This window comes from Microcebus murinus, chromosome 16 (genome assembly GCF_040939455.1).
Source record: "Microcebus murinus isolate Inina chromosome 16, M.murinus_Inina_mat1.0, whole genome shotgun sequence".
NCBI classification, from domain to species: Eukaryota; Metazoa; Chordata; class Mammalia; order Primates; family Cheirogaleidae; genus Microcebus; species Microcebus murinus.
Window position 1 is genome coordinate 29,924,944 of NC_134119.1, and position 27,058 is coordinate 29,952,001.

The window sequence follows — 27,058 nt, forward strand, 5'->3', positions numbered from 1 at the left end:
TGGAAGCATATGTCGAATTTGGGGGATGCAAACAAATTTAGTAGTGCTTATACTGTGCACCTCTCACTCCCAAGTAGGGTTTTTGCAATGCTAGTGTGCTGTTTGCTATTTCAGGATTTATTTCTTATGGCCCACATGCTGAGGTTTTTTTGTAGATGTGCCACATGAAAGCATTAAGAAGACTAGCCTTTGTTTCTGAAAATTAGAATAAACCATTGCCCAAACAGGGACTAGGTTTGCTGTCTTACTGCTTTTTCAGCTCATCAGCAGTGTTTAATCCATGGTCTCATAGGTCTCCATTCTTAGTGAGTTTTTCAAATAAAATAACATTTGCTTAGGCTTTGTGAGAGTATTAACGTCTCAGTTAGCTTTTAACAACCCGTAGTTCATTTCTGTGTGGAGATCATACCTCTCCAGCCCATTCACAGAAGACTTTTGCAGATTTTTCTGTAGTACACTAACTAGATTTGCTTTTAGAAAACTTCCATCATTTCTACAGTTGGGCTTTGTGGAGCCTGTTCTCCAGCTTCGGAGGGAAGCTCAGAACCTGCCCCCTGCCTGGTTTTTCGTGGAAAGAGTGTCCTCTTCAGGCTGTGACACAGCACGGTACAGAGTATTGTCTGAGGGGATGCAAGCCCAAGTGTTCTCTTAGGTTTGATGGCAACGACAGTAACCTGCAGAGAACAATTGTAACATACAGGTTAGGATGGACTGGACGGTTGAGCAGATTGTGTGCAGATAAGTTCCAGGTAGCTTGGGTGCTGCCAACCAAAGTTTTCCCATCAGTTGGATTTACTTTTTTGCTTTAAAAAGCTGAAAATCTATATCTTGCTGCTGCTTGCTTCAAAAATCACAGGTCAGATGAAGCGCAACAGAGGTGAAGAGATAGATTTTGAGACACCTGGGTCAATTCTTGTCAACACCAACCTCCGAGCCCTGATCAACTCTCGGACCTTCCATGCGTTGCCATCACACTTCCAGCAGCAGCTCCTTTTCCTCCTGCCTGAAGTGGACAGACAGGTGCACATGGGCAGCCTTCTTTTTACCTCTTCCTGGGCGGGCCTCTGTTCTCTTTTAAGTTCATTTATTGGGGTTTTCCCCCCTTGATCCTTCTAGGTGGGGACAGATGGCCTGTTGCGTCTTAGCAGCAGTGCGCTAAATAACGAGTTTTTTACTCATGCGGCTCAGAGTTGGCGGGAACGCCTGGCTGATGGTGAGTAGACTTCATCATCTCAGATGAATTGAGATGGTGCCTTCCTGGTGTGGCGTGTCTCTTGGTATTTAAAACCCAAGCACTCATTTTTCACCAATCTCTTTTTTCCTCAGGATATTTAGTATAAGGCAGGCTTTCCTCATAATACTAGTTAGTGTGGTAGGTTTAGTTAAGTGGCACACAGCTCTGAAGAAGTAACAGGATATTTGGACTTTAACTTTATTACATGTACATATAGTGTACTTGTCAGTTGGAGTGATTATTAGCTTCTCTGCATTGAATTTTGTGTGTAAGCTACAAGGGGAATGTGTTGGGAGGACTCCAAGACCACCCCTCAGTTTGATGATTTGCTGGTAGGACTCAGAATATAGTCATAGCCACGGCTGTGGTTTATCACAGCAAAAGAATACAAAGCAAAATCAGCAAAGGGAGAGGCACATGGGGTGAGGTCCAGGGGAAACCAGGTGCAAGCTTCCAAGGTCCTCTGAGTGGAGTCACATGGGACATACTTGATTCCACCAACAACAGGTTGTGGCAACACGTGAAATGTCTACCAGGAAAGCCTGTTCAAGACGTGATGCTCAGGGTTTTTATCGGGGACTGACCATGTAGAAAGCCACTGCCTGGCACATACCCAGATTTCCAAAAGGAAAGCAGATGTTCAGCATAAACCATATTGTTCCCATAAACAGTTTAGGCACAGTGAGCCACTCCTTTCGGTTATAGTGGTGAGAACACTCCTGAAATCCACGTTCCTGGGTGTCAGCCAAGGGCCATCCTTGTAAGTAGCCTAAGCAAGGGTATATAGGCCTACTATGCTAACTTGCTTCTACACAGGAAGTGAGAATGGTTCTTTGCTTTTTTGATCAATGTGTTGCTTGCCCTTGAATGACTGAGTACCTTAAAGAAGAGTAAATTTCCCTTACAGTAGGCGTGTTAGCTCTGACCTGAGTAAGAGCATGATGTGAGAGGGCCTGTGGAAGAGACGGGAGCATGTTCTTTTAAAACCTGTGGTATGGTGGAACTGGAAGATTTGGCTGTACATAATATCCCGAATGCATTCACTAGAAAAGTTGTATTTATCTCTAGGCGAATTCACTCATGAGATGCAAGTCAGGATACGACAGGAAATGGAGAAGGAAAAGAAGGTGGAACAATGGAAAGAAAAGTTCTTTGAAGACTACTATGGACAGAAGTAAGGCTCTTGGCGCTGTGGATCCTGGTCTGAGCTTTTGAGGGGATGGGGTCAGATGGTTTCAAAATAGTGTATATTTATTTGTCGGACAAGAATGTGGAGATTGCAATGACTCAAGTCGTTTAACTTAATGCCATTCATAGTGAAGCTAACACATTTTTCTTGTGGTTAGTGTTATACACTGTGCAGATTTGTTCTGATATATCTGTGTTTCTGGGTGTTATTCATAGAGATAAAAGAAACGTGCTCTCTTTGGCCTGCAATTGATCGTGTGAATCTGTTTTGCAGATTGGGTTTGACCAAAGAAGAGTCATTGCAGCAGAACGTCAGCCAGGAGAAGGCTGAAATCAAGAGTGGTTTGCGTGTCCCAGGAGAATCAGTGCGGCCGCAGCGTGGTCCGGCCACCCGACAGCGGGATGGGCATTATAAGAAACGCTCTCGGCCAGATCTCCGAACCAGAGCCAGAGGGAATCTGTACAAAAAACAGGAGCCAGAACAAGCAGGGGTTGCTAAGGATGCAAAATCCGTAGCACCAGACATTCCCCTCTACAAGGATGGGGAGGCTGCAACCGACTCAGCAGGCAGGAGCAGTCCTCACTTGCCAGGCATGTCCTCTGCAGCACCCAACTCAGAGGGTCCCAAGTTCCTGGTTGAACCTGTGGCTTCCCGGATCCCAACTGAGCCAGACAACTTGACACACGCCTCTACATCTCTAGACAGAATTCCTAACTTGTCTCCAGAGACTGTAGATCAGGAACCCAAGGATCAGAAGCGGAAATCCTTTGAGCAGGCGGCCTCTGCGTCCTTTCCCGAAAAGAAGCCCCGGCTTGAAGATCGTCAGTCCTTTCGTAACACAATTGAAAGTGTTCACACCGAAAAGCCACAGCCCACTAAAGAGGAGCCCAAAGTCCCGCCCATCCGGGTAGGAGAGGTTTCCTTTGAGGGTCATGAGATTATAGAGCCCCTTTACCCCTGGGCCTTTGAGTTAATCATGTAGGAATGTAGAGCTTCCTATGAGAGAGCCTTTCTTGGGACTCATGTAAAGTTTAGGGAGATGAGGTTCTTTTCTTTCTTTCTTTTTTGTTCACTATGTTGAAGCTATCTCTAGAGGTCAAAATCCTTTGGATTTTTTAAATCTTTTATTAGGTAGTATTAGATTCTTTGCTGTAGTGACTCACACAGTCCCACCAGAAATTAAATTTAGAAGTGTGGCATATAACAGCCCTTGAGCAGAATCTTCTCCGAATGGTGTGGTGTCATGGGCAGCCATTTTACTATGCTTATTTCATTTTTAGGGAAATTGATTCTGTATGCTGTGACTCCCACGCTGCTAGAATACTAGTTTTGCTTTATAGTTCCTAGGTCAGATTACCTAGTCAATTAAAACTGTTTTCCAATTCTTTTCTTGCAGATTCAACTTTCACGTATCAAACCACCCTGGGTGGTTAAAGGTCAGCCCACTTACCAGATATGCCCCCGGATCGTCCCCATCACGGAGCCCTCCTGCCGGGGCTGGACTGGCGCCAGGACCCTCGCAGACATTAAAGCCCGTGCTCTGCAAGCCCGAGGGGCGAGAGGTCACCACTGCCATCGAGAGGCGGCCACCACTGCCATCGGAGGGGGGGGTGGCCCGGGTGGAGGTGGCGGCGGGACCACCGATGAGGGAGGTGGCAGAGGCAGCAGCAGCAGTGGTGATGGTAGTGAGGCCTGTGGCCACCCTGAGCCCAGGGGAGCCGCGAGCACCCCTGGAGAGAGTGCGTCAGATTTACAGCGAACACAACTATTGCCGCCTTGTCCTCTAAATGGGGAGCGTGCCCAGGCTGGAACTGCCATGTCCAGAGCCAGAAGAGAGGAACTGGCTTCTCTCAGACAGGAGGAAAGCTGCCCACTACAGAGGGTTCCAGGTGTATTCACAAGTGGGCTAGAAGATACCTCCCAGCTTCCCATCGCTCCCACTGGGGACCAGCCATGCCAGGCATTGCCCCCATTGTCCTCCCAAACCCCAGTAGCCGAGAGATCAGTTGAGCAGCCTAAGTTGCATCTAGATGTTAGAACTGAATGTGAGTTTGGTACCACATCCTGGGAAAGGGATAATGAGGAGCGAGGACCCACTGTCCTCCCAGAGGGTGGTCCTGTTCAATCTCTGGTGGGAGATGTATTAGAAGGGACTGGCCTGGCTCTTAACAGTAATCCCACTGTGACAGTTCCTGTAGATGTGACTCATGGTTCCACACCTGAATCGTCATTGGCTCACTGCCTGCAAGGCAGACCATTTGATGATGAATTAGGACTTGGTGACTCCTGCCCTCCCATGAGGGAAAGTGATTCTAGACAAGAAAATTTGAAAACCAAGGCACTCACTTCTGACAGTACTACTATTTGGCTGCCCATCCCATCAGATGATGAGGTAGTGAAACAGCCTGAACCAGAATCCAGAGAAAACGTACCATGTGTTGAGCCCCAGGTTGGGGAAGAGTGGGAGAAAGCTGCTCCCTTCATTCCTGCATTGCCTGGGGGTTTGGCAGCGGAGGAGGGCTCCAATCCCCCTGGCGACCTTCCTTCACTCTGGACGGTGCTGTCACAAGCAGGTATTGACAGCGCTGCCAGTGCCTGCAAGCTGGTGGACACTGGAAAGCTGAAAATCAATGGAGACTCTGAAGCACTGAGTCCTCACAGCGAGTCCACAGACACAGCCTCTGACTTTGAAGGCCACCTCACTGAGGATAGCAGTGAGGCCGACACTAGTGAAGCCACGGTGATGAAGCGATCCTCGGTAGACAAGGATGAGAAACACGACTGGAACCAATCTGTCTCACTTTCCAGGATGAACGGTGACCTGAGTTTGGTTACAAGGACAGATGGTATGATTGCACCTCAGAGCTGGGTGTCTCGAGTATGTGCAGTCCCCCAAAAGATCCCAGACTCCCTGCTGCTGGCTAGTACTGAGTACCAGCCAAAACCCACATGCCTGGCCAGGCCTGGGTCCTCGGTGGAGCCCACTAACCCACTTGTGATACAGTTGCTGCAGGGTAAGTTGGCCCTAGAGAAGGTTCTTCCTCCAGCCCATGGTAGCATCAAGCCAGAATCCCCAGAGCTACCACTTACAAAAGAGCAGAGCCATGGTGGCTCCCTGAGCACGGGGTCTTTGCATAATCCTGGGGAAAACAGTCACCTGGTTGTCAGAAGCAGCCCCACTTCTTTAAGGGCTTTGAAGGAGCCTCTTCTGCCCAAGAGCTGTGATGCAGGCACTAGTCTTGCCAGGATAGAGGCCACCCAGGCTCCTGGAGTGGCCCAAAAGATTTCCAAGACAGCTCCAAGTTTTGACTCCCTAAATCCAGTGACACATCCAATGACTTCCTCTGGGAAAATGGAAGAATTGGATTCCAAAGAGCAGTTCTCTTCCTTTAGTTTTGAAGATCAGAAGGAAATCCGTGCCATGTCCCAGTGCAGTAATTCAGATGCTGCTCTAGGCAAAAGTCCAGGAGATCTCACTACCTCGAGAGCACCTTGTTTCTCATCTCCAAATGTGATCTCCTTTGGTCCAGAGCAGGTGGGCCGGGCCCTGGGTGATCAGAACAATGTTGGAGGACAAGGGAAGAAGCTCTTTGGCTCTGGGAGTGTGACTGCAACCCTTCAGTGTCCCAGGCCTGCAGACCCAACACCACTGCCCGCTGACGTCCCTACAGTTTTTCCGAGTGGGAACTTGGGACCAAGCAAAAACTCTGTGCCTAGTGGGGTACAAACTGCAAGAGAAGACTGGGCTCCAAAGCCATCACCTGCCTCTGTTGGCAGCATTAAGAATGAGAAGACTTTTGTTGGGGGCCCTGTCAAGGCAAATGCAGAGAACAGGAAAGCTGCTGGGCACAGTCCCCTGGAACTGGTAGGTCACTTGCAAGCGATGCCCTTTGTCATGGACCTGCCCTTCTGGAAATTACCCCGAGAGCCAGGGAAGGGGCTAAATGAGCCTCTGGAGCCACCTTCTATCCCCTCCCAACTCAACATCAAGCAGGCATTTTATGGGAAGCTTTCTAAACTTCAACTAAGTTCCACCAGCTTTAATTATTCCTCTAGCTCTCCCTCCTTTCCCAAAGGCCTTGCTGGAAGTGTGGTGCAGCTGAGCCACAAAGCAAACTTCGGTGCGAGCCACAGTGCATCACTCTCCTTGCAAATGTTCACTGACAGCAGCACGGTGGAAAGCATCTCGCTCCAGTGTGCGTGCAGCCTGAAAGCCATGATCATGTGCCAAGGCTGTGGTGCATTCTGTCATGATGACTGTATTGGACCCTCAAAACTCTGTGTATTGTGCCTTGTGGTGAGATAATAAATTATGGCCATGGGAAAAATTGTATATTTAGTGTGTGTATTTTGATAATGATTGATCTTAAATCTGTATACAGAATCTCATTGATATAATACTCTGTATTTCTAGGCAAGAGCACTCTTGCCTTCCCCAAAATTAATAGTGCTAAAGCCCTCTGTCACCTGTCGACCCTTCTGGTCTTGCTGGAGGTGTTTCCTGGGGGACGACCCACTGGGCTGCCCAAGGCCAGGCAGCCTGGTGTGGCTTAGGAAGCCCGCCTGACACCCAGAGGGACTTGAAACTGAAGCAGGAAGGTTGTGTTCTCCACCAAGGGAACTAACCTACCAGAACTGAGTAGAAATGTAAGTCTTCCACTGCCCTCTCCTTGCCATCTTTCTTCTGCTATTTGGGGGAGTTGATGGTGGGGAAGAAGCCAGCACAGGGTTAAAGTAACTCCCAGCATTGCCCACCAGGGGGCTCGAGCACCTGCTGACCTCAGGTCACAGTTCAGTCATTTGCCAGTTGATGGAGCCTATTTGACCTTTGGTTCTGTTGCTGAAGCAAATCGGAACTTTCCTGTCTCAGTATGATCCACTAGCCCACAGGATCTTTTGAAACCTTGAATAGCCAGCCCTGCTTGGACAATGGGGTTGGGGAATAGGGTTGTCTTTCTTATGAAAATGCCATCCATAGACCTTGTGAGTCAACTATCCAGATATTTGCAGGTGAATTCCTCTGACACTCTCCCCATCATTTTGGACTCTGTGGGAGTGGGCATCTCCACGTACCTGTGTATGTGAAAGTCATTTTACATTTCAAAGCAATGTGTGTTTCTTATTTTTATATTTTTAACCCTTTATTCTTGGATGTATAAAGTGAACTTTTTGGCTTCTGTAAGTATGCTCTATGCACCTCTAATGTTTTATCATGTATTTATATGTTGTACACAGTACAGGCCGATTCTGTAAATGGATGTTACTGTACAGAGAACATGACTGTCTCCTTATTTTACGTCTTCAGCATCATCGCATTAAAGTGGTGTAATTTACTTCTCCATGCCTATTGTCAGAGCCACTGAGTGCTGTGCTGCTTGACGTGAGGGTGAAGTGATTGACTTGTGACCTGCCAGGCTGGCGTGGCACCCCATCACGGGTCACCGGGTGGGTCTGCCATAGCCTGCAGGGCCACAGTCAGCCCGTCCACACGCTACTGAGCAAATGCATCTTGCTCCTCACATCTCTTCTCCTTCTCCAGCCTTTAGTGGCGGCTCGCTCCCATATGTGACAAGTCACCACCACCAGTGTTAAGTGCTTCTGGATTCATGGGTGAGTTCCCTGGGCATCCCCCAGGCAGGCCTTCCAGATTCCGCTCCAGGGTCACCACCTGTCACAGCAATACCTGGAACCATGCTCTCCTGGGGCCGTGGGGCTCCTTTTCACGTACTTTTGGCAGGAGGCAGGTTTAAGAAGAAACAAAGCCATGCTTGCTGCCTGCCTGTCTCCCAATAAGTTTCCAGCAAGTAGATATCCCTGTATTTGTCATCCCTCACCCTATTTCCTGCCTCACCTCCCATATCTCAACTTATTACAGAGTTGAGAGTCCTCATTTGATCTCGGTTTCCCTGTGTGAATGCTCCTATATGAAATATAAAATTTTTATGACTTCAGCAAATCTCATTTCATCAGACAAGTGTTTTCCCCCCATTTAATCTGATGTGGCATTTTTGTCACCTGAAGAATGAATGAGAAGTTGACAGTGATTTGGTGACTTAAAGTGCAGTATTGGCCAAGTTTAAGTTGCCAACGTAAGTCTGTTTACCAAAGCCTGGGAGCAGAGGCCCATGCGTGTCTGGTCCTCTACTTCCCTCTGGTGGGACCTTTGGGGCCACTCAAAGGTACAGTTTGACACTGGTCTGGTCCATGAGGCTGCCCCAGAGAAAGCACTGCTTTTGTATGTCTCTTGAGGTATTGGAACAATAAACCTGTACACCCTGCAGTTGTGGTCTCAGTCATCTTCTGTGGCTGCCCCGCTGGCGTGGGAAGGTCTGCTGGAGTGCGGAGCTGGATGGGAAGGAGTAGCGCCAGCTCATCTCACCTCGCCTCTGCTCTGGAGCTGCTGTTCTACACCGAGTTCTTCTTTGGGAGGTTAGTCCAAAAGGAATGACTTGGCAGCTTCACTGGTCTGTAGCCTCTGTTCATGACTTGGCAAACCTTTCCACTTTGCAGACTGCAATAAGATATCTACTAAAGCAATGGGAGTTTCCCTTTGTGAGTGAAAGTCATAAGCTGTGGCATCCCTCTGCAGCTGCTCATCCAAATGGCCTCACTGAGCTTGGGGTTGCCAAATGGGTTGATGGTCTTCTGTGGGAGGGTGCCCAGTGCTGACCTTGAAAAGCCTTAACCATGAGCACCTCTTCTTGTGGCCTCAGGTGGGGTCTGATGCTCATTTAATGAGCCTGGGTCGATGACATGCTGGCAGGGATCGCTTGCTTAGTTAAAGTCCTAAGACTTCTCTCAAGTACTGAAATACATGACTCTGCTCGCCAGAAATAATTTTATTGGCATATAACTAAGCCAAAAGTAAAAATGATAGAAGATCAAATATATATCCATTAATTTTTTTACGTGAATCAGAGAAAAACTTGTATGTGGTGAGACACATTTCGGGCACTTGAAGCTGCTGTTTTGCAGTGCTGCTGTTGGACAGATGCGTCGTTTGAGGATGTATGGTTCAGGAGCCCTGTGGTACCTGGGCAGTTGCCTGGTGGTGGTGATGTGTCTTTATGCCTTCATCAGAGAATCCATTAGGCCACTTAGGACCGTGGGAGTGAGAATGCAGGTTTGGGGCCTTGCATTGCCAGTGACATCTCAACAGGGAAGTGGAATAGTGTAGTGGGTTCTTGGAGGATAGGTTCTGCTACCTGCCAGCTTTGGGTGGCTGGGCCATGTTATGTCACCTCTCTGCCTGTGAATGGGGATAATAGTTCCTACTTAGATTGTTAGTGACTGTTAGCTTTACCAGGGTAAAATGATAATTGCTACATGAACTTGATGTAGACAGCTGTACAGCCAATGCCATTGCTTTACCCTTGCCTGGGGGAAGCTGTCAAGATGTGGTCTTGTGTGTGCTGTGCTGGCGCTGGTGTGGGCTGTGAAGCCAGTGCCTAGTTCCTGTTCTCACTGCAGTCACTGAGTGCAGTCCAGAGCTTAGAGTATTTGGTAAGGGAGGCTTATGTTGCTCATGGTCCAAAGGACAAGGAAACACGATGTTTGGGAATAGGGAAAGAATATTATCATACTGGTCTGGCGAGGTATCATTAATTTGTTTGACAGCCTGCTCTTGAGGAAGTAAGACCCTGCTTGAGAGGGGTTTGTGGGTATGTGTGTGAGTTAAATAGAGCAGCCTGCATCCATCAGAGCTCTCAACAGACCAAAGCTGCTGCATCCTGCTGCTCTGAGAGGAAGGGGGCTGTCTGCCTTTGCCTGTGTGTGTGGGTGCCATTTGAAGCCGTGGACAGGGTAAGATGTGTGGCCTTGGAGTTTGCTACTTGAAACCAAAACTGGATAGTATCCCATGCTTCCTCTTGTCTCTGCATCAATTTGAAAGCCTGGAACAAACATCTCTACTGTGAGACATAGACAGATGCCCTGTGAGAACAACACAGTTGTTCGTGCTGCTTTACCTGGCGTCGGTGGGTTTTCACCTTTCAGTGGACACTGCACAGACACACACCCCCCAGCCATGCACATACAAAGTTTTGCATACTATTTCAGAGGGTTTATGAGTTTCTTAGGCAGCTGGGGCCTCTCATTTAAGAACCACTGGCTGATAACAAACCTAATAAAATCTGGGTTTATATAATAGAAAACATCAACCAGAGGAAGATAGGACACTGCACAGATTCTTCTTAGCAGGTTTTGTGTAACTACTAAAATTTCCTTAGTGCATTTTAAGTTATTTTTTAAAAGGCAGCATATGTATATTCTCCCCTTTCCCTCATTGAGTCAAGGGAGGTTTGCCTGTTTTGTCATTGAGTAAATTTTAGTTCACTGTTCTAAGGGGACATTTCCATCTGATGATGGAAACAGTGTCCACTGTTAATACCAGTGGCTTGGAGCCCCGTTTAAAGAAGCCAGATGGGAAAAGCCTGCACTGTCCTGCCCTCAAGTGGTTTCTCCTACGGATTCCAGTGTCCTGTGGAACTGCAGCATTTCCTGTGGAGGGAGGTAAGTTTTTTGGGCTGGTCAGCAGGTCAGTGTGAAGTGGGTCTGTGTTCTGGAGATGTCCCAGATTATGGGGTTTCAGTCGTCTTAATGGTTTTAATAGTCTCAGCAGTGGTAGTTTTGGTAGGACAAGGAACTTTTATGGTATTACTGAGGATTTGTTGCCCCTTGATCCTCATATCCTGGATAGGTGAAGTGTCACATCTAGTGCTGTGCCCGGACCTGCTGTCTTTACATGCGTCTTAGCCCCAAAGTCACACTCTCAGTGCAGAGGTTTCAAACTAGCCCCTCTCCTCTGCTCTGTTTTACATATTTGGCTATTGCATAGAATTTCTATTTTTTAAAAAAGGATTCTTAACTATTCCTAAAAAGGTTTTAATAACAACTGCCATGTAGGTGTATGTGTATATACACATTTGCAATTTTAACAGTAATATATATGCTTTTAAATCACAAAGTTGTTTTTAAACTCATGAAAATCAAGTTTGTTCCCAGACATATTCCTGCAGTTTTTCCTTAAAGTTTAACCTAAATAATAAATATATGTAGGATGAAAACAATATGCACGTAAAAGTCTTTTGGGAAAAGTAGCCCTTTTGTTTCCTCCCAGGGTGGGGTCCAGGGTTTTGCATAGAATGGAATGTCAAGTACCAAAGGTTCAGAACTAGGGATCTTGTTGGCTTGGTTTTCTAAGTACTGTGTTTCATAAGACAGGGTCTTATATTTATTTTTCCTCAAGAAGACACCCTAGGGCTTATTTTCAGGGGATGTGTTATTTTTTTAAGTACTGTACCATACAACAATCTGCATTTATTCAAATATAGTTAAGTCATCGTCTTTTGGAACATCATCATAACTCTCCAAACCCTAAATTCCATCCTGAATTTCTTGCGACTCTATTTCCTTTGGCCCCAATCTCTCCTGTCAAGCAATAGAGCTTTCATGGGGCAGATGAGAAGGGCTGTTCGTCTTTTTTACCAATCTGCGATGAAATGCATGGGTTGTGCAGATACGTTGCATAGCCACGCCCATCACTAAGTCTTATTTTCGGGGTAGGGCTTATATTGTGCAAATGCTTAGAAATCCTGCTAGGGCTTATTTTATGTGTAGGTCTTATTTTCAGGGAAAACACAGTAGCATTTAGGAATTGTAGGAATTCAGTCTAAGTCAGCCACCTGCTAGGGTGAGAGGTAGGAGAAGATATTCAAGTTTTTTGTTTCATATACCCACTATGCATCTGTACTTCTGCAAGTGGGGTAAGGAGACTGAGACTTAGGATGGTGCACAGAGAGTTCTCTGCCTCTGCTCAGTACCTGACTAGCAGCAAGGAAAGGCTGTTTCCTAACACACGAGGTGCTAAAATTACAGTTTTATTCAGGAAAATTTACTGAGGACCTTGTGTGTCCCAGATTATTGGCTAGGAAAAGGTAGAATCTACCAGTAGCAAGATGCTTCAGTAGCAAACTAGATTCAGAAGGATGGGAACTGGCTGGCGGTGCTGCTGTTGACAGGAGACAGTGGAAGCAGTGTTCGGTTTGCTGTTCAGTGTTTATTAAGTAGATTCAGTCTTATATATGATATACAGGTTCAAAAGGAAAAGGATTCCACATACTTATGAAATCAGTGCATTTAGCAAGTAATACCATGGAGATAACAGCTCGATTAACAGCTCATTGGTCTTGTTAAGTGAGGGAGAGAGGGAGTCGGCCTGTGCTAGTCATTCCACAAACAAAACAGAATTTAGTCGCATCACGTAGAGAAGACACATTCTAAGAATTAAAATATTAAGCCACATTTACTGGAAAAACTCACTATATAGAACACAAATAATTTTTATAGAGAGCATTGAGGAGGAAGTCCTCACCTGCTTAGAAGAGCCACGTTAAGTTGCATAGGTGCATATCTGTAAAAATATAATTTAGAGGTGAAGCCATTGATTAATAAAGAGTCACCTTTAAAAGTTGGTGCCATCCACTGTTTGCTTTAAGTGCCATCTACTCGCTGTCTGGAGCCCCTGTCCCTCCCTAGAGGTGGCACCTCATGAATGAGCTGCCCCCAGAGGAACCCTCAAGAAATACTTGTACCATCTGCACTGAAAGTCTTAAAATCTCATCTCAGAGAACTCACGCTCTTCCAAAACATGTCTAAATTACGCTAGAGGATTGATGACCTCTTGGGTTGTCCCTAAGTCCTGGTTGGCTTGATCCTAAAGGCCACATGAGTCATCTTGACCATCTCACTCCCAAGCTGCCCAGAGAACTGTCTTCATCCCACAGCTCTGCAGCGCGGTCCTGCCTTCACTTCTCTGTCCGCGCGGTGGCGCACCAGGGGCTGGCGGGAGGTCTGTGTTCTGACTCTTGTTCCTAAATGGACCACATGACAGAAGCACATGGACCATCTACCAGGTGGAAAGTGTTTTTCAGCAAAATCTGAGTTCTATGTGGTGTAGGTTTTTTGTTTTTATTTTTAGGTGGAAACAGGTAAAAAGTGAGAGGTTTTTGTTTTGTGGCTTTGCTAAGCAGATGAGCTTAGTGAGGTGCATCTTCCTCCTCAAGAGCGAGTCTTGCAGAACACACAGGGACTGAGGGCATCTGTACATGTAAACAGTACACTTTCACTGAGTCCAAAATTAGGAGCAAAAATACAAAGGTTCACATTGGTCTTAGGTAGATACAGGCGAGAAAGGATTGAGCTATTTAGCTCGAAACAACAAAAACAAAGTTTCTAAAGCACCACTAAATTATATAAAAATCAGACCATGGACGGATTGAAACTGGTATTCTGGTGAAATACTTTACTATCCTGTAAAAAGTTTTACAAAAAAATTACAAATTAAAAGTATCAACCCTCTGAGTTCAAAGCAGCATTTTGAAAATGAACTGGTAGTTAATCCTATAACCACCCCTGGAGTTGTAAGTGGCCCTTGGGGATAGGGACGGATGGGTTGTTTGAAATCCTCTAAAACCCTCCTAGTTCCCCCACCTGTCACCCTCCCCCCTCAACACTGTCCTTGGGAGTAAACTGTCCCTTGTAATAGTGGTGATGGTAAAATGAACTTCCAGCAGGTTACACACACTTCTCACTGGTCTACTCAAGGATCCACCACTAAGACCAAAGGCCCACTTCACTGATTCTACCCTTTTTGTGGGATTAGCCCCCTGCAAAGACTCCGGAATTACTACTTTGCATTTCCTTTTTAACTTAGGATCCCAAATGATTACTTTTGTGCCCTGAGGACCTCCAGAAGATTTTTAAATGGCTGTGGCACAGGGCTTTGGGAGAAGGCGTCCCTTGGGTGAGGGTGAGACAGCAGCGAGCTTGGTTCGTGAGAACCAGCTTTTTGGTGCTCTCCAAGTCAGGAGAAGAGGGAAGGGGTTGAAGCTGCATCTTTTAAAACAGAAGCAAAACAGAACAAGATCCCTGACTGAACCAGCTAGTGGAATCCTGTTTTCATGCACTAACTTGCCCATTCTACCCATCTCCAGGGCTTCAGGTGTAGCTTCACTTCAAAGGAGCCCACCCAAGAGCTGGGGTCAATATGACAAAATCCACCATCCTGGAGGGGTCCCCTGAAGTCCCAGTGGACTTCTACCACTGGCATGTCCTCTAATTTCTCTTTAAAATATATTGAACCCACGCTCTTGCCGCAGTACTAAGGCAGGCTGGAGGTGGAGTCACCACAGTTTGAACTTAGAAAAACTCAACTTCAGACGGTAGCGTGTATGATCTTTAGATCTAATTCCGTGTATGATCTTTAGATCTAATTCCCTTGTGTTGGTGTTGGGAGGGAGCCCCTTCCCTGGCCTTTCTCACTTCTGTCTGTCAAGAAATGCAAACCGTTCCTGTCCAGCTTGGGCACCGCCTCTGAGAGAAGTCAGTGACATATTAAGCAAATGATATCAGGAATTCTAGGGTGGCGATTGTCTCTGCCAGGGTTTAACATTTTCACAAATTGCCTGGGGTAACATTTTGCAAAAGATCTACCAATTACTTTGTTGTATTGTTCACACACAAAAATAAATATTTACACAAATTCAAACATCCGGGAGTAGTACTGAGCAGGTGGGACTGGACGTGTGGATGCCGGGTGTGGGGGAGGCCTTGGGCACTGGAGCTTGTGCTGTGCTAAGGGTGAGTTTCGGTGTCCTGGCCCTGCCCGGAGGCCTGCGGATTGGTCAGGTGGAAGGCAGAGGTGGTGTGGCTGGGTGAGGTGTTGGAGGCCACTCGAGATAAGACCACCCCCAACCTCTAGGGGCTGAAAGTAAGCACGGAGTGGGCACCCTACCTTTCAGAGTTTCTGGATCTGAGGCAGGATGGGGCATCCGTACTTGTGCCCTCTTCCCACTCCTCCTGAGGGGGTCTGCCACAGTGCCAGGAGGAAGTTGGCTGCAGAAAAGCTGGTTTGGGAAGGGGTGCCTGCTCCAGGGTCAAGTGGCTCTCTGCGGCCATCCTAGGGGCCACTCGGCCCTGGCTCCCCTGGGGCCTCTTTGCTCTGAGGGAGGAAAGGCAACAGAGGGCTTCTGCCAGCTCTGGGCAGGGACGAGCAGCAGATAGCTGCTGTCATGGCTACGGAGTGTCGCATGGAGAGGCCCCGTGGGCCTGCTGAGGTCTGGGCGAATCCCTGGTTTTAGCAGCACTGGCAGGTATTGCACTGAGCAAGAGGAAGTGCCTATCAGGGAGGAAGGAAACCAGGCCAGCTTTTTCCTTTTGCCCTTTTTCACACTCCAGGGATTATGGGTTTCTTCCAAGACTGGCCCCTCCAGAAGAAGGGCTGGTCTTAGGAGAACCCAAGTGGCTTCTCCACTTCCACTGATGATCCCTTTACTCCAAACACGGGCGAGGGGGTGGGAACTGCAGTCTGCCCTGGAGCTCACAGCTGCCTGACAGCTGGGGGGGCGCGCCCTGAAGAAACCTGCCCTTCTCAGCAGGTGTCTGAGGGCCCAGGCCTGTGCAGAGAAGTATTCAAGCTCCCTGGCAGCATAGCTGCCATCTCGTGCTCTGTCCCAGTAAACAGCTGGGAGAGCTAGGGGCCTGCAGTGGCTGGTTATAAGGGGCAGGACCCTCTCTGGGCTCTAGCTCCTGGACACCCAGTCTGGACTTACCTCCCAGGCAGACACTGTGAGGGGGGGGCTGGGGTAACAGCCATTCAGAACAGGCTCAGGGCACATCCTGGAAAAAGCCCACGCTGGAGTGTGAGGTAGAATACAGGTGACCATGTGACTGGGGCTTCTGTAGAGTGGGGTAGGGGTGATTTTTTTGTTTTGCAGTGGTGTGGGTGAGGTCCTCCTGCTTGGTGGTGCCTGGGGAGGCCTGGCAGTATCCCTGTGACGGCACTGGGATCTGCTCCAGGACGGCCTGGCCGAGGGGTGGTGGCCTTCCCCAGGGTGTGCTGGGCACCCAGAGGGACAGCCAGCCTGGCACCTGCCCTGCCCCTGCCGGCCCCAGCCCGCGTCAGTGTAGTGATATGGAATGTTAGGTACAGGGATACATCCTTCTGATCAGACAGACACAGACTGGCAATCTGTACAAACACAAAAGAATCCATTTTCAGAAAAATAAATTACTAAGGGGAGAGGAAGAAAGGGTCCACTTTGTTTTTCTCAATAAATATGCAATTATGCTCACCTAAGACTTGAAAGGTAATTATCTGGGAGTGGGATTCTAACATCAGGGTCCACGAAGGTGATTCTAAATAGAGCTGCAGCCCTGGCGCCTTGTCAGGGGAGCCCCACTCTTCCAGAGCTGCCCCCATTGGCCTCTTCCAAGCAGGTCAGAGCACCCGTGTGGTGAGATTCCAAAAAAAAAGTGTTCTTGTGCCCAAAGTCTCAGGTGCTTGGAGTGTGGCTAGAAACAGCTCTTTTGGATCCCACCTCTTTCAAAAAACAAAATGTACCAACTGGTGAGGCAGGAAGCCAGGTCCGGGCTGGGACAGCCTCCTTCCCTAGAGCAGTGCACTCCAGGTGCCAGCGGGGTCAGTTCTGCTGTAAGATGAGGTTTTCCAGTTCATCTGCCGAGCGCAGCAGGAAGGCCGCAGACTCCCGGTAGCCGGCGATGAGCTGCCGCACGGCGCTAATCTCCGTGGGGCTGAGCTGGGCGCTGGGCATGGTCCTGCTGGTGCTGTTGCTGGAGGGGGTGGGCGTGGGGGTGGTGGAGGTGGTCGAGGCCCCGCCTTTCATGCTGAGGTCCGTGGGCCCTGTAGAGACGGACACGGTAAGGGAAGGAGCAGACACCCTGCCCAGCATCTGGGAGGCAAGGTGTCCTTTATGTGGTCATCACCCTGAGTCTTGGTGCCTGCTGCCAGTCAGGCTGGAGTCTGTGGCCCTGGGCTGTCTACCTAGTGCCTAGAATGGGGCCTACCTGCGACAGGGTTAAGTCTCAGGGTGATCCTGCAAAGAAGGGGGTCTCCTCGGCACCATGTGACAGGTGCAAGCTGCTGCTGAGAGGCTTGCTCATGGTCACACTGTAAAGGCGCGCATGGCGGGTCTGTCAGGGGAGGGTGCCGCGTGGTAAGTGCATAGGCCCTGGCATCAGGCAGGACAGCCTCCTACCTTGGCTTCCTGGCACAGCTTGTACCCTGTGCTTTCTGAGGACCCCTGACACACACAGCACAGGCTCTGGCCCCAGGCAAGGAAGCAGAGGCCTTGGAGGCAAAGGAACTTCTGCCTCTGCAGCGTGGTAAGAGGAGCTTGGGAATGGGAAATAACAGTCCTGTAAAGGAACTGTGGGGACAAGCACTGCAAGAAAGTCTTCCTCCCCCCACTCAGGGAGGCTGGGAGGGGAGATAGTGTGCAGGTGTCCACAATGCAGCCACGAAAGACCAGTGACAGGAACACCTGCATGTGCACAGAAGGAAGGCGCTTCTGTCCAGCTGGAGAGAAGCCAGAGAGGCCAGTTTCCCCGCGTGGCTGAGGAAGGATGCCCCGGCCAAGCCGTGACGCACTCCCACCAGAGAGGTGGAGGTGGGGCTGGGGTAAGCTCTTTCTGCTGGGCCTCAGCACCTGGAGTGCCCCTTCCTTTGAGGACTTCTTTTGTACCTTAGTGAGGCAGAAACAGGACCCCAGATAGGCCATCTGGTGAAATTGCCTGCCCTTTTGCCCTCAGATGGTGGCAGAAGAGGGGACCCCTCTTCTGGAACACAGTAGGGGTGTGTGTGTTGTAGGGGAGGGGCATCAGGCCCTAGTTCCTTTTGGCCTTTCCCAGGAAGCTCTGTGGGGCGAGCTGCTGGCTTTGGAGTCAAGTGTGGATTCAAATCCCACTCTGCTACTTCACTGGCAAATTCTTCAACCCCTCTGAGCCTCAGAGCCCTCACCTGCGAACTGAGATGGCTCTTGTGAGCAGGAGCCGGGGCTCCAGTGAGCAGGCTGTTCAGGCCACGGGAGGCCTGTCTGCCCAGTCCGGCACACTAGGAAAGGGCTTCTAAACTCCTGGAGTTGGAAGAGCATTCTTATGAGGTGTCCAGCAACAAACAGCCAGAGAAGAGAGGATCTGGAGTGTAAGAGCAGGGGCTCCCTTAGGAGGTCAGCCCCGTTTCCCACCCCACAGCTACAGCCCGAGCTTAGCTCACATGGGGTGCAGGGCTGCTCTGGGGGACCTGCCATCTCCTCACTACCCTGTAGGTTCTGATGGCCATGTGTGCTCAGTACATCTACAGTGGCAGTTCTTATGCTGCTATAAAGAGAGATAGACAAGTGCATGCTTGTCACTGGAGACATCTAGACCAGAAGTAACATCTTGGGATAAATTGTGGAAACCTGACTGCTGCTAAAAAGAAGCTAGTGCAGCCTCCAAATGGGGAAGGAAGTTGGAGTCTAAGATGGGACAGTTTGTCACATGCAATTATTTCCTCTCTGAGCAAAGAACATGGACATCAAGGAGGAGGTCCTAGAAACTGGTTTGCTAAAGAATGTCCTTGGAATTGAGAGTTAAAGGGACTGTTAAGTCTGTTAAAATTAAACACAGGAGGGGAAGGAGTTGGAGCTGTATATTACTGGAACCAGCAACCAAGCAGGGGACTGACTCCCAAGTTGGTGGCCAAATGGTCGACTGGGCCAGGCACACCTCTCAGGTACTGCAGGGGCTGGACCCAGAGGGATGGGAGGAGAGGATTTGGTTCCCTCTGGGGTGGCCCTAGTCCCCTTCAGACAATGCTTGGGGGGTGGCTGGAGCCTCCTGCCACGGTCAGTGTGAGCAGCAGCTAGCAGTAGTGCTGGGTGTCCTCTTTCCTCCTTCCATTCCCAAATCTTACCCTGTTCGTGCCTGTGCTCAGAGCCTGCCTTCTTCTCCCCTGGGATGTAGCTAAAGCCTGGAAAGGAGAAGGTCCCTGTTTCCTACAGCCAACCTGACCTGGAGACATCCCCACACAAGCTCTGGTTACAGCTGGGCGCTTGGGTTGCCGGGTGTTTGCTGGATGGTTGGTGGAGGGGCAGGCGTGGGCAGGAGTTGCCCAGTACCCAGGCAAGACAGGCAGAGCCTGATTCCATCTAAGCTGATTTGCATCTCCAGATGACAACATAATGAGCAAAGTGAGGAGCTCTGAGCCATTAATACGGCTGCCTAACCGAGATACCAAACTGACTGAACAATCACTTAAAAGGCCACACCTGGGGAGGGCAGAGGGCCTGGGAAGCCCTACAATCACGTGGCTGCCAGTCATTTTCCTCCAACTGCTGGGCTCAAACCCAGATTCAAACGATGTTCTTCAAATGAGGTGCCAAGGAAGTAAATGACCAGATCTTGGCCTCAGTGACCACCCACAAGGAACCAGGGTGTCTATGGATGAGAACCTGAGGCCCCGGGTGCACGGGATGGGGCATGCAGCAGGCCCAGCACCCCACCAGAGAGCCCCTCCCGAGACAGGACACACTGGGTGGCATCAGGGAGAGGCTTGTCACCATCGTCTACTGCCTGGGAGGTATCAGGCACTAGAGGTCACCCCTACCTCTCCTGCTGGATGCCAGACTGTCCACGTGTAGGGGCAGGGCTGGCGGCTCTTCTTCCTGGAAGGAAAGCAGTCCCTGTGGGACGGCCACTCCACCTCTCACTGTGCTGGCCACTCTGGCCTTAGCTTCAGGGATTAGGGCCAGGCAGCCTCTTATTTTAGGTTAAGAGGCATTAGGAAGGGATGAGGAGTTAAGCCCAGGCAGGAATCTTCCAGGGACCTGCACATACTAACTGGTTCTGTGGGGGGTGTGGTGAGTGTGGGGCAGGGGCTGGCTTCAGGGTGGGGGCGGCCTAGGCACGGGAGGCCTGTCTGCCTAGTCCGGCCCACTAGGAAAGGGCTTCTAAACTCCTGGAGTTGGAAGAGCATTCTTATGGTGTCCAGCAACAAACAGCCAGAGAAGAGAGGATGTGGAGTGTAAGAGCGGGGGCTCCCTCAGGAGGTCAGCCCCGTTTCCCACCCCACAGCTACAGCCTAGGGGTGGGACTAGCCCCCACCCTTATGCCGAGGATAAGGGCTGGAGGAATTCTCAGGCATGTCCAGCCAAGACCTGGCACTAAGCTTCCCCAGCTGGCAGGTGATGCCTTTCTCTAACCTACTCCTCAGGCAGCACCTTGGTGTCCTCAACTCCCCCCAACTCCCTGGCCTCTGAACAACCCCCAGAGCACACCACTGCTGCCTCCGGCCCTCCCCATTCAGACCTTCCCACCACAAGGGCAGACAGAACGATGCAGACAGCACAAGTCACAGCCCTTCTGTGCTCAAAACCTGTCAGCAGCTCCTCCCCTGCACAGAACAAAACCTACGTGCCTGGCCCGAGAAGGCCACAGCCGGCCCCACTCCTGCCCTGCTGGCCTCTGCCTCAGAGTGAAAGGGCCTACGGTCCCCACTCCAGTTTCTGCTCCGGGCAGCACTTAACTCCACGAAAAAGTTTCTGTCTCTTTGGGGACTGTTTCTCTAGTAACAGCCTGTGTCCCATCTGCAGCAGAGCTGCCTGGGATGTCACCAGGAAGGCACCTACTGGACCACTCAGCTGTGGGAGTGCAGCCAAGGGAACAGGTGTGTAACTTTTGCCCCACATGACCTGGATGTGAGCACCATGAGGGCAGGGGCTAAGGCCTGCAGAGAGAGGTGACCTGCCCAGAGCTGCTCAGCAGGCCCGCTGGGCCACAGCAGAATAGGGCTGGGCCTGGCAAAAAGCATCTCCCTTAGCCTCAGTCATCATGGTGAGACTGGGGTGTGGAGAGGATTCAACTCAGAGCAAGAGCAGAGCCTGGGCTGCAACTCAGTCATGGTCACAAGGCGCTGGGAGGGGGGCGGAACCAGGGCGAGGCCCCAGCAGGGCAGGAAGCAGCCCGGTAGCAGCACCTCCAGTGGTGAGGAGGTTTTGTGTTTAACCAGCTGAGTCCTCCTTACCTTCTGATCTAAGGGCTGGCTAAGACAATGAAATGGAAGGGTGCCAGGAGCCGCCCCTCTACTCTGGCCCCCCGAGCCATGAGGGAGTCCCTTGGGCTATTGGACTTGCTTTCCCCCTGCCCGCCCCTCCCTGGGGCTGTGTACAGACTGCACTGGGTGCCAGTCAGGGGGCCAGAGCCTGGGCCTCCCAGACTCACCGTTACTGTGATTTCCTGTCTGGAGGGAAGCAGGGGGCTGCAGGTTGCTGCTCAAGGCCCCATAACCGCGGTAACTGTAGTTGAGGCCGCCATTGACGTACACAGGGTCCTGGGAGTAGGAGGAGGCTGGCAGTGAGTAGGTGGAGTGGGTGATGGCTGCGGAGTCCCGCGAGTGCTGCTTGTCCAAGGCTATGGGCTCGTCCTGCAGAGGGGCAAGGTGGCGCTGGAAAACTGGGGGTAGCCAGCCCCAACCTCTGTCCCTGGGTGTGGCTCCAGATATCCTGGGACCCATTGCTGCAGCTTGGCCTGGGGGATTCTGTCCTTTCCCTGGTAACCTTGCCCCTAACCCCTCACCCCCTGCTCATCTCCCTGTGGGCCTATTTGATCTGTACTGCTCAACTAAAGACCCTCTGGTCCCAGGATGAGGGCCAGACTTCCCTAGGAGGTCTGTGGGACCTTTGATGGACTCAACATCTCTTAGTGCCTCCCTGGCCCTGTCCTCACCCTCCTAGCTGCACAGTCCAGCTCCATCAGGCCACACTCATCCCTGCTCCCTTTGCACCTGCCCCCCTGCCCAGGAGTGGCCCCATCGGGCAGGGGAGCAGGTACCTGTGAGGACTGGTAGATCTCCAGGCGCATCCTCTTGGCCGCCTTTCTTGTCTCGCTCTCGCAGGCAGCTGCCAGGATGTTTTCTGCCATGGCCGAGGTCAGGTGGGGTGGTGTGGGTCTGGTCTGCAGGCAGAACAGGGATGCAGCTAGTGTGGGGCTCGTGGCACCCTGGGCTTGTGCAGAGACCCTGCCCCAGAGGTGGGTCATGCAGAGCTGGGGTTGGGGCTCCAGTGCCTTCACTTATAGAGCCGGGTGGCCATTCTGGGCCTCAGTTCCCTCATTCTCAAAACAGGATTATAGAACCTGCTTCCAGGGCTACTGGGAGGATGATGGGAGACTGTGTGGCTAAGGCTCGCCCAGGAATCCCAGGGGGGCGGCTGGAGGTTGGCGGTGGCGCAGGGAGAGGATGGGCTGGGCAGGAGGGCTCACCATCTCCATGCCGTTCTTCTTCATGCGACGGCAGGACTTGAGGTACGTGCGGATGCGCTTGCGGGCCCGCTCCTGGAACTCGGGGAACTGCCGGCTACAGGATTCGATGATGGCCTGGATCTTCTCCTTGGGCTGCTTGGAGATGGGCACCATGCGGTCCAGGTTCTCATCCACAAAGAGACGCACGAACATCTGTGGAGACACAGCTGTAGGAGGGCCAGCCCTGGCCTGCCCCGCCCCGCCTGCCCCACCGGCCTCTGGCCTGTGCTCACGTTGAAGGCCTTGAGACGCTCAGGGTCCATGCCCTCAGAGTCATTCATCTTGTCGTTGTCCTCATGGTCATCATGGTCATCATCGTCGTCATCTGCCGTGGGAGCCCGGCCCACCGTCAAGTCCTCGGGGCAGCCACTGACCTCAGTCTTGATGGAATCATAGCTCCCAGAGCTGTACGGGGGCGACTGAGGAGAGGGCAGGAGGCAGAGGTTGGACTAGGCAGCTGCCTATGGCCTTGCTTGGTCGCCTACGGGTGGTAAGCTTGGGCGCCAAGGTGGCCAGCCTACCCAGCTGCCACGTGAGCCACAGCTGCAAGGCCCCGAGCGGGTTACCCCGCCTCCTGCTCCCTTCATCTGTGCAATGGGGACGGCAATGCTGCCACCTCGCTCCTGGGCTGCTGTAGGGGGCCTGACCGCAGCAGCAGCACATGTCAGCTGTTTGCTCGGCAGTGGTGCCCACACCACGACCTGCCACACGGTTCGAGAAAGGCAGACACGAGGACTCCCACCGCCGCTCACTGTGCCAAGCTGCTGAGCGTCAGGGTTTTCTTCCTTGGTCCCCAAAGGACTGCAACCCTAGGGCTGACAACTGAGCTGTCACCAAAGCAGCGAGTGCGCTGTCTGTTGGGGACGAGGGACAGATGGGCTGAGAGAGGGAGTCAGCCAAGGTGACAGATCCATTAGGCAGAGTGTGTCCCCGCTGCTCCCAGGCTAGGCTTCTCCTGTCTGTCCCCCAAGGATGATCCCGGGGGCCTCAATGAGGATGTGTGAGTAGAAAGGGGCAAAGGGGACCAGACTCAGCCTGCCCAGGCGGTCACCTGTCCTACAGCAGAGAAGGGCTCCAAGCCTACAGCAGAGAAGGGCTCCAACCCCCACCCATGAACTCCTCCCTGGACAAGCCCCCCTCGCCCATCTCTCCTTCGGACACAGCCTCCCACTTTCCTCTCTGCTTTCTCCACCTTGTCACCCTTCATGGCTCAGCTTCTACACCACCTGTCCCCTGCCCCTGCCCTCAGGGTGCTGCTCTGGAATGGCTCTCTGAGGACCATTTGCCTTTTAGAAAGTTTGCACCTTTGTTGTGTCCTGACTTCAGTCATTTGGATCCTGACTGCCATTGGCCTGGGGATGTTGTCCATGCCCTTAAAGGAGGTTGGCATCTAGCAGGTAAGTTGGGCCCAGAGAACAAAGAGCTGCACAGTCAGACCTTGTGACGTGGCAGCCTGCCGTGGCACAGGCTGTGGGCACTGCACCACTCACTGAGGAACAAGTCGATGACCATGCACGCTGCCTGTGCCTGGTCCCACGGCGCAGCTCCCACCAGGCCTCTTTCCCCGGAACCATGCCCATGGGGGTCACAGGGTCAGCTCTCCCAGGGGCTCTGGCATGGCACCTGCCTCTTCATCCATAGGGGGTAGGATGCTCAGGCCCCCAAGCTGCCTACCAGCTGGCTATGTGGCCCTGGGCAAGTCACATTCCCAACCTACTCCTTCGCCAAATCCTCAGCCAGGGCAGACAGAGTCAGAGAAAACTATGACGGGAGCTGCTGGTGGCACTCCTGCTCCTGTCTCACTTCCTTGGTCCCATGCACTCCGTGGCCATGGTGGCAGAGGCTGGAGTGCCCTGCTGAGCAAAGCTCCCTCCTTCCATGGAACGGCGGCTTTGTCTGCCCCAGGACCTAGTCAAGATTGGCCAGCCAGGCTCCCGCAGCCTGGGCCAGACACGCGGCCACAGCTCAACACCAGTCCCTCGGTACAGAACTTTCTCATGAGACACCCCGTCTCAGGCAAGCACTGGCACCTACCCTTCCCTCTCTGCAGAGAGTAAACAGGCCCAGGGAGGGAAAAGGGCCTATCCAAAGGTACACAGCTGGGGACCGGGGAGGTTAGGCTCCCAGAAGGCACCTCTGGCCCCGAGCCCAGGCTGGAGAAATATGCTACTGCAGGAAATCTTAGTGGCCCAAAGGCAGCTGGTGGAAGCACCCACATCAGCCTGGGCAAGAGGGGAGTTCCACCCCCACCTCCCTGGGCCCTCGCCCTTTTTCTGCACCATCTGCAAAATGGGACAGGGGTGCAAGTGGCCAGGAAATGCGAGGCCTGTGCCTGTCTGTGCTAAATGTAGCCACTTGCTGCTGTTATTCACACAGACTATTCCAGGGGAGGGAACAGGCCACAGGGACACACATCACCTACCACCTTCACTGAGGAAGGGGCCATCAGCCCCACTTCACAGATGGGGAACCAAGCTCAGAAGTGGGGGCCTTGCTTGAGGGCACACTCCAAGCCATCTCCCCTTCCAGAGCCTCTACAGGAAAACGGTGTAGCAGCCACTGCCACTGCCCTGACTTGGTGTCACACACAGGCTGGTCCCAGCTATGCTCCAGAGGTATACAGTTGTATCTTAGCTTCATAACAACCCTGCTGTCTACAGATACAGACTCCCAGCGTGGCCCCACGCACCTCAGGGGTGCTCTTCACCCCGTACTTGACACGGCTCCGCAGCCCGTCAGTGCTGCAGCCATCCGAGGGGTAGGAGGGGGTGCCGAGTGCCGTGGCAGGTGGGAGCTTGTCACACAAGTTGATGGGCTGATCCTCGGCGGTGGCAGTGAAGTCCATGGGGGCCACAGCGCCGTTGCCATTCATCTCGGGGAAGGCAGGGTCGCCCTGCGTGCTGCTCGAGGTGGACGGGTTCAGGGTGGAGGAGCCATTGCCACTGCCGCTCTCGGAGGAGGAGTCATCTGGAACAAGAGGCCTGGGTGTGAGGCCCCATCCCAGCACATGCCACCCCCAAGACAATCCCTCCCCCTGCAGGGCATCATAGAGAAGCTACCTCAGAGTACCTGCCCTGTGTCTTTGGGGGGGGGCATGGCTCTGAGAGTCTAGCCTCACTCTAGCCTGAAGCCTCGGCTAAGGCAGCCACACAGTTCTGCCAGCGTAGCGGGGCCAGCAGGCGCCGAGCAGCCATGGCCATTCCTCCTGCGCAGCAGACCCTCCAACACAGCCAGGCTGGCGGGAGCCCAGCTTCAAGGGTCTGCAAGTGAGTGGCTAACCAGAGGTTCCTGGACACCCCAGAGGCTGCCTAGGGCTTGGCCAGACTCTCCCTTCTTCCCAGCTGCCTGGACAGCACCTTCCCGCCCACTCTGTTGCCCCTGCTCAGCACTGCTTTGCCCTTCACACCCTGGCGGGCCCTCCCCACGGTGGGCCCCTGAATTTCTCCTTCCTTTGCTTGAGGAGGGAGGAGTGGCTCCATTGTGAACCTCCAGTCACCCACTCCCTTCTACAGGCAGGCACAGCCTCGCCTCGGCAGCCTGTGCACAAACACGCTGCGCCCTGGCTAGGGTCTGGGCTCCGCACCGGGCACCTCGCGGCCGTCGCCGCTTCCCTGCGGTGGGCAGCCCAACAAAGCGCTGCCGAGGGCGCCCCCTGCTGTGCAGAGCGCGGCACTGCCCGCCTGCAGAACCTGAGAGAACAAACTTTAACTAGGGAGACTGGACATTTTCAGCTGAACTCCAGGCCTCTCTTCCCACCCAGCCCCAGCTGCCTGCTTGATCCGCTGAGACAGCAGAGGCCACAGCCACCCTGGAACTCCCGGGGTCACTCTCAGGTGAGTACCCGCGTGGTTCCCGGGGGCGCCCTGGCGACTCTGCACCTGCACCCAGCGCGGGTGGGGGAGGGATGGCCGCAGTGAGCCCTGGCCACATCCCAGGCCGCCCCTTCCCCCAGGCCAGGGTCGTGCGGACCCCACCCCCACCCTCCCAGCCGGCAGATTATGAAGATTTAGTCCCCAGTGCTGGGTGCTGGGCACTGGGCACGCGCACCTCCTGAGCGTCCCCATGGCGACCGAGCGGCTCTAGAGCCCCAACCAATCGCCGGGCTCCCGGCTGCCCGGGGGCGGGACCAGGCTGCCCATCAAGCAGCCAGGCTGGGCAGAGGGGGATGGGAAAGGCCCGGCGCAGTGGCACCCCTCCCCCTCGGCTGCCGCAGGTCCCCTGGGCCTGGCATCGCGTTCTCCTCCTCCTCCTGGCAGTGGGGCTCCACCGCTCCCTCCATCCTCCTGCAGGGAAGCTCCAGGTTCTGCTCAGAAGCCGCCCACAGCTCCCCCTACTAGCCCACATCCCAGAGTAGCTGCGGGACCTCGGCCTACCCTACCCACCCCTCTTCCTCCTGCACACGCAGGTCTGGTTTTCTCCTGGCAGTATCTCTGGCGACCAGCCTGGATGTTGGGGAATGCACAAGTCACCCAGCATCTTTACTGAGCACCTACTGCGTG

At 52.4% G+C, this 27,058-nt stretch overlaps 2 protein-coding genes across 8 annotated transcripts in view; one reads left to right on the top strand and one right to left on the bottom strand.

Moving 5' to 3' along the window:
- The window catches only part of ASXL1 (ASXL transcriptional regulator 1), a 63,267-nt gene extending 54,564 nt beyond the window's left edge, over window positions 1-8,703 (top strand). For all 4 annotated transcript variants that reach the window (XM_012754777.3, XM_076011024.1, XM_076011023.1 and 1 more), the window contains 5 exons: window positions 857-1,020; window positions 1,117-1,213; window positions 2,303-2,408; window positions 2,697-3,330; window positions 3,820-8,703. In XM_012754777.3, the coding sequence (XP_012610231.2) occupies window positions 857-1,020; window positions 1,117-1,213; window positions 2,303-2,408; window positions 2,697-3,330; window positions 3,820-6,729 (3,911 nt within the window). In that variant the 3' untranslated portion in view covers window positions 6,730-8,703. The remainder of the gene's footprint in view (window positions 1-856; window positions 1,021-1,116; window positions 1,214-2,302; window positions 2,409-2,696; window positions 3,331-3,819) is intronic.
- A 3,757-nt stretch (window positions 8,704-12,460) lies between these two features.
- Window positions 12,461-27,058, bottom strand: part of NOL4L (nucleolar protein 4 like) — a 120,259-nt gene continuing 105,661 nt past the window's right edge. For all 4 annotated transcript variants that reach the window (XM_012754794.2, XM_012754793.2, XM_012754797.2 and 1 more), the window contains 6 exons: window positions 25,249-25,526; window positions 22,793-22,978; window positions 22,521-22,712; window positions 22,092-22,214; window positions 21,483-21,684; window positions 12,461-17,124 (listed from right to left, as the gene is read on the bottom strand). In XM_012754794.2, coding sequence (XP_012610248.1) covers window positions 16,904-17,124; window positions 21,483-21,684; window positions 22,092-22,214; window positions 22,521-22,712; window positions 22,793-22,978; window positions 25,249-25,526 — 1,202 coding nt within the window. In that variant the 3' untranslated portion in view covers window positions 12,461-16,903. The remainder of the gene's footprint in view (window positions 17,125-21,482; window positions 21,685-22,091; window positions 22,215-22,520; window positions 22,713-22,792; window positions 22,979-25,248; window positions 25,527-27,058) is intronic.